Here is an 8,718-nt window from a genome sequence, read left to right on the forward strand (position 1 = left end):
ATTGTTCGATGTAGCAGGTGGCTACATCTGAACCACAACAAGGTCAGAATTTTGCAGAATAATTCACATTCAAGATATTTTTGTGTTTTTTTTTTTTTTTTTTCCCTAAAAAATGATCTGGAGATCTGTAGCTTTATTTCCATTTGCAAATAAACATTAGCAGCTTTGTAGTTGATAGCAATTTCATAACTAATAGCAAGTCAAATGTTTACCTTAAATTTTGTTTATGGAACAGATTTTTATACTTCCAGTAAATGTCTTGTATTTCCATTCTCACATGAATTCAAACACAACTTTCTTTCCTCAGCTCCCCAGAGGGCCTTAAAATGACAAAAGGAGACATTAAAAGTTTTTACTTTCTCTTTCATTTCACAGTTTACGGTACCTTTGCAAACAAACCAGAAGTTCATTTTCTGTAACAGATGTTTTAGCTTTTCAGACTATGTGCTGCCCACCTGGTAACTCTCCATTTGTTTCCAGCAACTGGAGATACAATCTGCACTGTAACTCTAGAAAAAACACCTGCCGGTTTGGGATTCAGCCTGGAAGGAGGGAAGGGCTCTGTTCAGGGAGATAAACCCATCATCATCAACAGGATATTTAAAGGTAAACACACTTAAATGGATACACAACATGTTCCCAGCTGAGGCAGACTTGTGGGTTTCATTACTGCTGATTTATAGCTGTGGGAACAGTATTTTTTGCAAATGCAGCATTATCTTGTTTGGTGCCAGTAATTCATTGCCTGCTGGAACCAGGTGGTTTATACCAAACATGCTGGTGGTCCAGCTATTTCACTACTAAGTCAAAGATCCATTAAAGTTTCCTCCACATAAAGAATTGAGGGAATTAATTTTCTTTCCCAGGGACTGCATTGGAACAGAGCAGCCCTGTTCAGCCTGGCGATGAGCTGTTACAAGTGCACACAACGGCCATGCAAGGACTCACTCGTTTTGAAGCCTGGAATGTAATCAAGGCATTACCTGATGGGCCCATCACAGCCATCATCAAGAAGAAGAATCGGAGCTCTGTTACCACCAAGTCATCCGAAACTTTGTAAAGAGAGGAATTAGACTACTGCCAATAATCAAACAAAGGATTTTATTACTTGCAGGCACTTGGCGAGCACAGCAAGATGCTCAGAAAGCACACATGAAGAGTATAAAGGACATCACTGCCAGTACAGAGAAAGCTGTCTGGGATGCACCTAAGATATGCAGGAAATGGGCATGATTCTTATTCCAACATTCAGAAACAGATGTTATAAAGTGTAGAATTATAAAATAATGACTTTATTAACAATATACTGGCTGTAATAAAATACTTGACAGCTAAAGTATGCTCCTGTTTTAAGCCATTAACTAAACAAATATCATAAGCACATCCTGTGCTATGTTTTCAGTGCTACTCTCCAAGTGCTGTTCCCTGCCTTGCCCTACCTTCCCAGGAAGAAGAAATGTGTCTACAAGCCTTCAATTAAACACTGCCTTAGGGAATACGTAAAGGGCAGAGAAAGGCTCATGCAGTTCTTTGTGTCAAAAACCTAGAAAATTCCAGCTTTTCTATTCAAAACACAGAACATCCAGGACAGCCAAAACCTGTCAAGGTAACTTTTTACTAGCAGTTAACAGAGCCATCTCAACTCCAGCAGTGAAAGACAGAGTGGGAAGGAATTCTCACGGTACTCCCAAGGTTGAGGCAGGAAGATGAGGGTAATATAGTGCAGGTTTCCCTAACCTTCCTCTGGCCAGAGATCTCAAAGGAATACACCAGGAAAATAACAAGGCCATTCAAAAACAAGTCTTACCTTGTAACCACACTTATTTTTTAAAGGTCTCTGTTAATTCTGTAAGGGAAAGCACCAATGAGAATATGTGAGAATCCAAGTACTTCTGAACTGAATTGTTTATCCCGGAAACACTAAGCTTGGAGACAAATATATGCTTCAAACACTGCTATCAGCATTGTGGCAGTGCTTTCTGTATGCACTGTATAGAATTCTACCAGCAGCAGCACGTGTATCTAAGGCAAGATGGTCCTGTTTCCCCAGCTGGTCTTCTCTGACCTGCTTCACTGAAGGGAGAGAAGCAATGGTAAGATGGAAGTAGTAACTCATCAGCTAAAAGCCAGATGGCTGCACTGGTTATTGTCCTTGGCTGTTCACCTTCCCAGAGTTGGGAATTTTCTGTACCCTTCTTCGGATACTTAATTTCAGCAGGAAGAAATTAAGGAGCTCGGAAGCTATTTTCTGTGCACTCAACACAATGCCACAGAAACAGCAATTGAGAGAAAGGGAAGTAGGACAGGCAGCAGAAGCTGTTAATTGAATCCAGGCATCTAATTTGCTTTGGCCTTTCCTCACAAGACAACTGTATGTTAATCCTTGAAAGATCATTCTTGACAAGCCATCTGCCCCCACCTTCCAAACCCTTAACCAACCGAGTTGTCTTTTCCAAAAAACAACCTCTTATCTCAAAACAAAAATGTTATTAATTGGGTAGCAACCAAAATAAGAGAAAAATGTGAATCTTTTGTACATTTTTACACACGAAACTCTTTCCCAAGACATTTTCACCTCCAATTTGGCAGGGCAGAAGGTTAAGGGCTCTTAATTCCTTCTGGATAGAAGTTGTTGAGCACTCAGAAAAGGGATCCTTAAATTATTGCAATAAAGAGCCTCACCTACCACCTTTGTTGCTCACAGCAATAAAAAAAAAAAAATACAAATAGCTAATAAGAAGCCACATTGTCTGCAAAAGGTTTACCTGCAGAAATAATGAGTGGTGATCTCAGCTCTGCTCCTTGAACTTTTTGCTAATTAAATTGAGGACAATCCTGGAAAGACTTGCCAAGATATTGCAATTCATGCCAAACAACTTCAGTACATTTAGAAAAATACATATAAGCCTCTTTAACATCCAGGCCCAAATCTCTTCTCAGTGAATTTGTTACTCTTCCTGAGTACAGAACGCAGCAATTGGAAATAAGGACCAACCAAGGGCAAAGAACCTGTGAAGGGCAAGTGTTCTCATCAAAAAACCTCTTCCCCAGGTAGCGGGGGTTGCAAATGGTAGGGAAGGCTTTTCCTCTCTTGTTGCCTTAAATTCAGAAAGATGCTGGAGGTCTAAGTAGCTCTTATGTTTCCGTGACAGCAAGGCAGGTGCACAAAGAACCACTTTAAAGGATGAATCAGGAAAAACAGTAAGATGTAGCAGAAAAAATATTTATTTCATCACAGTCACACAAGTTATTACATCTTTGTATACAAAGGAGACTAGACTAAAAATTGTTTCCTTAAAAAACTATTCCATAGGGTAAGATTTACAATGGGAAGCTTTGTGTGCAAGTCCATGCCCTACAATAAATATAAAAAAATACAGGGACAGAAAGCAGAGCATATTAACCTTATTAAATAATCGAGTTACTGCATTAAAATCACAACCTGCATTTAAATTCCTAATTCAGCAATTATTTTTCTTTTTGTAATTATATGTAACCTACAGTAATGTCTGACATTCCTGTAGCAAGCAATGCCATAGATATTTCCTGAAGATGGACACAACATTGCACACAAAATCAGGTGCTGGTTTCCAAAGATAATGCTGAGGCAAACCAGTCTTAGAGAAAAGCAATGTCCTTATGGCCTGTCAAGATAAAGCTACAAAACAAGATTATTTACCCGTTAAAATCTTTCCCCACAGGAGACCAAAAAACATTCAAGCACAGTTCAAAAGGGTCATTTCAAGTGCAGTTTAAGAAATGGCAAGTAAAGTGCTTAATCCTCTTCATTTATTGCCACTGTGTCAATTCAGTTTGTTTAATGACACAGGGGAAATCACTGGTTTTGGTACAGAGAGGGGAAAGGAAGAGTGTCGCTTTGCCAGCCCACAGACCTGTGAATTGATTCGCACTGCTGCACCCTGACTTACAAAAAAGCACTTAAGGCATATTTACCATCACTGCTGACATCTGCTGGAACAAACAAGCAGAATCCTCCACACAATCCAATTTTGGCTTTTTACCATTTCCTAGCTTAGACCCACTGATACATCTCAGCAGCTCTACAAGTTCTTCTTTTGGGGAAGAAACACTGTTCCACAGGAATCTACAGGGTTTCAGAGACCAAACAGAGCTGACCCACACCTGGTTAACAGTGTGGTACTAAGTGGGTTTTAACAACGCTCCCCTTCGCACACATTGACAAAGTGTGGCCAAGAACAGATCCAGCATGTGCATCTTCTCCCTGGAGACAGCCACCACTGCTGTCTCCAGGATTCTTCCAGTCTCTGGTGGGATATTTTTCTAAAAGTGAAGAATTTCGTATTAGAAGAGAATGCATTGTTCTGCATGGAGACAGGTACAAAATGCTATTTTAAAAAATTATTTTACTCAGTTCATTGTTTCATGACACCTTTCTTAAGTATCTTTGCTGACTGAAAAGTCCTGAGGTCAACTTCCTACTTTTACCCTCAAGCTGCCAGTTTTTTTTTTTCCTTCCCTCAGCTGGTGATGTCAGCAACTCATCTTGTCATGCTTTTAATGTCTTAACAGCTTTGGTCAGGTTACTGTAAAATCCAGATATGCTAGATGGAAAAAAGGAATCCACCACTGTCTGGGGAAGGTAGCCACCAAGATCCGTCTGAAAGAAAGTGAGGAGCTGAGTCCTGTCTGGTTCCCTGAAAAGACAATGCAAGTGATTTTATAGCCAGCAGTTTAAGAGCATTAAGAACTTTTCAATGACTCTTTCAGTGACTCAATAGAATAGATATTTCTATGAAGTTTTTTTTTTTAAACAAACAAGCAAATGTCCGTGAAGGTAGCTACTGAATTACAGATTAAGTAGGCCCTAATTAGCTACTTGACTCTGCTTATAAATTACTATAAATTATAATAAACAACTAGATACTCATTTACCAAAGATTAAGACCATATTTGTATGTTTTGCTGAATCTCTGCTTAAGAGGTCAGCGAGAATCCTACCATGATGACAGTTCCTGTAACATTAAATACTTCCCTCCAGGAAAGGAAGAGAAACTAACTCATTGCCCAAAAATGAGAACACAAAAAGGGCACTCAGTCATAATGATTACCAGGAAGACAGACACATGCCATTGCCAAGAGGCTACAGGTCACATGTGGCCACATACACATAAACACACCACACAATGGATAAGAAGAGCTTTAGAATTCAAAACAGTCAAGTAGATAATTTCTTACCCTGGAACAGGTATACAGAGACAGCCACAAGGGTAATTAAAACCTCTCACAAAATTTGGTCGAGGTGGACACAGTGGGTGTTCCACGTTGGTGGCTGTAAGAAAAAGCAGTGAAGAAAAGTGTCATTCTTACAGAAGTTGGGAGAGTGCTCGGTACTCAAAGCACCAGCTGGGAAGCAAACTCAGTATATGAAAATATATTTAAAAAGAATGGCAATATAATCCTCTTAGTGTGGGGCTGTGTCACAGAACTGGCAGGAAAGACAATTAAAAGGAACCTCTCTGGCCTTAGAATGGGGAAATCAAAGAAGAGTTGAATTTACAAGCAATTGTTACTGAGCTCTGAAGGAAGCACCAGGACACTTTGAGGGAGTTGCATTGAACCCCTGTTGTGCAAAGTCATTCAGGATACCTCCAATAAAAAATGTCACATGGATATGCCCCTTGGCTGCTACACTCTAGCAAGTACATAAATTCCTGGCAAGGCATTCCTGAACACAGTGGGCAAATAGGACACCTGAACAGTGAGGGAATAAAAGCACTGACTTGGAACAGTTAAACCATAGAGTGAAAGTGAAAAAATTAAAGAAACATCCTTCCGTATAGCGGCAGCCCCTTAAAAATCAAGACTACATTTGTTTTCATAAAGACAATCATTTCCACATACAGGAGTGGTACATTTATTCAGTGGCTTCATCAAAACCTAGAGGTAGTGCAGAAAATGTTAAAATGGGATTTAGCCTAAATAGGACTTCTTTTGGAAAGTTCTGTAAACTTGTAAAACAATAAAACCACACACAAAATATCCTAGAACTTAATAGTAAATTAAATATTTATTCAATCTCAAAAGCATAGCAAGGGGAGAAACCGGCCAACAGTATCACCATTATCTTAGTGTTAAGATGATTTATATAGTCTGAGAACAACATAGAGAGACAATTACTATTTTATCTTCTGATCAAGATCAGGTCAACAACTACTGAGCAGCATGTTACTTAGTTTTTATTCTATATTTGTTTCTGGTAGCTGCTGGATATCTCCTAACGTAACATGAACCTGTTGGGAACACAAGAGCCTTACCAGCAGATAGCAATGTCCCATCTTCATATTGCTTCATTACTACCACATCCACAAATTCTCTTGGTGAAATAATCCTCATGAAAGCTGAAGGGGTTGTGGTTCTGCATACAGAGATAGTCTGGAAATCAAAAAACAGAATTATGCCAGTTAATGCTTTCTGAAGTACATCAGAAAAATACCTGTACTTTTTGATACACTTTCAGTTACACTTTCTAAGCTCCATCAAAGAGTTCTACTACACCCTTGGTTGAACAAAATATAAATCAGCACAGTCAAAAGGCACTACCCTGCATAGATGAAGGACAGTTTAATGGAGAAAAACATAGTGATAATGTGTTTTTTCCAGGTTGACTAAGGACAGATATCACAAGGGATGATGAAATGTAAATCTGGCACATCTGTGGTCATAGGACAGGTAAAATGCTTCTTGTTCCCAGGAAGCTAGCAAAGATAACTTCTTTGTGTCATATACATGGGATACAACTTGATAACCCAATCTGTTACACTGCAGAAACATTAACACTACCATCCCCTTCTGTGGAGGCTCTGTGGTAAGAGGGTCCCCAAAACAGACATTTTATCACAGTGCTAACTGCTGGCAAGTCTATGAATTTCAAGCAGGAGGTTGCAGCATTCCTCAAGTTTATAATGAACACAAAATGCCTCTACAGTTCCCCCAAGAAAAACAAACTTCACAGGACTTCTACAAGCATTTCTGGGACCAGTTGTGTTTGCATCTGGCTGCCTCCAAGCACCTACATACATTTCAGATTTGGGGATCTAAATCCAACACCTTTTAAGAGAAAAAAAAAAAAAAAGAACTGAACTCTATAACTGCAGTAGCAGAAGCTGCTGCTCATACATAGCCCTGTTCATCTGTCATCCTCCAAGTGCAGCATCTCCATTCTAATGACAGACAGAGGTAAAACACTGGGTCCCAAGGCCAGCTAAAGGCAGTGCAGTGCAGAGCACTGTGCTGCCATTGTGAAACTTGGGGCCTGAATTTAAGGCTGGTGACATGAATGTTTTGCTGCTTAGCTAAGTGTATATATTGTCTAAACCTCCTCTTCCCTCACAGAGAGCTTGTTAAAAATAATCACACCTAGCTTGACTTGCAGCGTTAACAACATAGTGTGGGAATCTTTAATGTTATACATTTGCACAACTTCGGCAAGTATTAGGCAAGAATGTATCAGCAGCTCCTTTCAGAATGAAAAACCATTGCTTATATATATGCTAATAGAATATACAAAATTGATGGAAAAGAAAAAAAAAAAAACCAAAATGAAAGAAAAACCCAGGTTTGTTATCCCAGTATTGTCAGGCTGATCCAGACAGAGACACCAGACAACTTTTTAAGATCTCTTTACCTCCCAGCACATAACATCGGTTGTCTCCTGAGGCACGACAGGAAGGGCTGTGCAGAGCCCAGCGCTGCTCAACACACGCTGCGTTAATCTCACCAGGACAGTTTTTAAGGAACTTACATCGGTGAGGGCTTCGATGACCTCGAAATCCTTCACGTTTTGGTCCCACTTGGTCCTGAGCCCGCCGGCCACCGGCTTGATGCATTCCCAGACATCCCGCGGGCTGGCGGGCAGGATCCCCTCTCCCCTGTACCTGCGGCGGGACGAAACGAAACCAAATGTTTCTCCACCCTGCCCGGCCCCTCACGGCGGGCAGGATCCCCCTCAATCCCCCTCACCCCGGGAACGGGCCGTACTCACAGGTTACCAGCGAACTCCGCCGAGGGTCTCCAGGACACCGCGACCTCGCCCTGCGGGAGGGGAAGCGTTCAGCACCCGGGCCGGCCCCCGTCCCTCCCGCCGCGGCCCCGCTCACCCACCGTGCTCCGGCAGCCCCTCCAGCCGCCGGGGTCCCGCCGGTACAGCCGCAGTTGCTCGGCCGCCGCCTCGGCGCGCTCCTCACGGTCCATGGCGGGCGGGCGGGGCCGCCCCGCCGCCTTTGAGCGCCCGCGCCGCGCCGCCCCTGGGCCGACGGCGGCACCGCCCCGTCACCTGAGAGTCACGCCGGGCCGGCCCCGCCGCGCCCTCCGGGGGAGCGGGGCTGAGGGACGCCGGCCCGGGCAGCGGGGACCCCCGGGATCAGCGGGGCTATCCCTCCGAGGCCTGCGGAGAAACGAGCCCCAGTACCCGGGGAAGGTCACAGGGATGGGGGCCGGAGCGCTGCCGTGCGCCTCCCTAGAGATGGGGCCGCCCCACGCCCGCCATAGTGTGATCCCAATCCCAGTGACACGGGGCGGGGGGGGATAAAAATCTTCAGCGTCTAAAGAGAGTGTAAAACTGCAATTGTGCGTGAAAAAACGGGATAGAATTTAGAATTCAATTAGGAGTAATGAAGCGAGCTTTTTAAAGGCCATTGGTCGAAAGTTTTCCACTCCTGAGAAGCTTATCAGGCTGGG

At 42.7% G+C, this 8,718-nt stretch overlaps 2 protein-coding genes across 3 annotated transcripts in view; one reads left to right on the forward strand and one right to left on the reverse strand.

The window, feature by feature from the left end:
• Nucleotides 1-1,642, forward strand: part of IL16 (interleukin 16) — a 40,571-nt gene extending 38,929 nt beyond the window's left edge. Inside the window, exons 21-22 of the mRNA XM_017805217.1 lie at nt 481-606; nt 867-1,642. Of these exons, the coding sequence (XP_017660706.1) occupies nt 481-606; nt 867-1,060 (320 nt within the window). The 3' untranslated portion in view covers nt 1,061-1,642. The remainder of the gene's footprint in view (nt 1-480; nt 607-866) is intronic.
• Nucleotides 1,643-3,207: 1,565 nt separating this feature from the next.
• Nucleotides 3,208-8,247, reverse strand: STARD5 (StAR related lipid transfer domain containing 5). Of its 2 annotated transcripts, XM_017805215.1 has the most exons (7): nt 8,143-8,247; nt 8,024-8,073; nt 7,784-7,916; nt 6,297-6,414; nt 5,218-5,311; nt 4,498-4,676; nt 3,208-4,302 (listed from the first exon to the last, which is right to left on the reverse strand). In XM_017805215.1, exons 1-6 carry the CDS (start codon nt 8,230-8,232, stop codon nt 4,529-4,531), a joined length of 633 nt encoding a protein of 210 aa, XP_017660704.1. In that variant the 5' UTR covers nt 8,233-8,247; the 3' UTR covers nt 3,208-4,302; nt 4,498-4,528. The 2 variants fall into 2 exon arrangements, with proteins under 2 accessions (XP_017660704.1, XP_017660703.1); XM_017805214.1 differs by having other exon boundaries at nt 3,208-4,676.
• Nucleotides 8,248-8,718: the final 471 nt, after the last annotated feature.

This window comes from Lepidothrix coronata, unplaced genomic scaffold, assembly GCF_001604755.1.
Source record: "Lepidothrix coronata isolate B3197 unplaced genomic scaffold, Lepidothrix_coronata-1.0 Scaffold11, whole genome shotgun sequence".
NCBI classification, from domain to species: Eukaryota; Metazoa; Chordata; class Aves; order Passeriformes; family Pipridae; genus Lepidothrix; species Lepidothrix coronata.

Excerpts from the sequence above, each read along its gene's own strand:
- STARD5 (XM_017805215.1), bottom strand. The coding sequence starts at position 8,232 with ATGGACCGTGAGGAGCGCGCCGAGGCGGCGGCCGAGCAACTGCGGCTG. Across the intron at positions 6,415-7,783 it reads TCATCGAAGCCCTCACCGAT|ACTATCTCTGTATGCAGAAC; the intron begins GTAAGTTCCTTA and ends TTTGATTTCCAG. Across the intron at positions 4,677-5,217 it reads CTCTGTATACCTGTTCCAGG|GGAACCAGACAGGACTCAGC; the intron begins GTAAGAAATTAT and ends TTGTCTTTTCAG.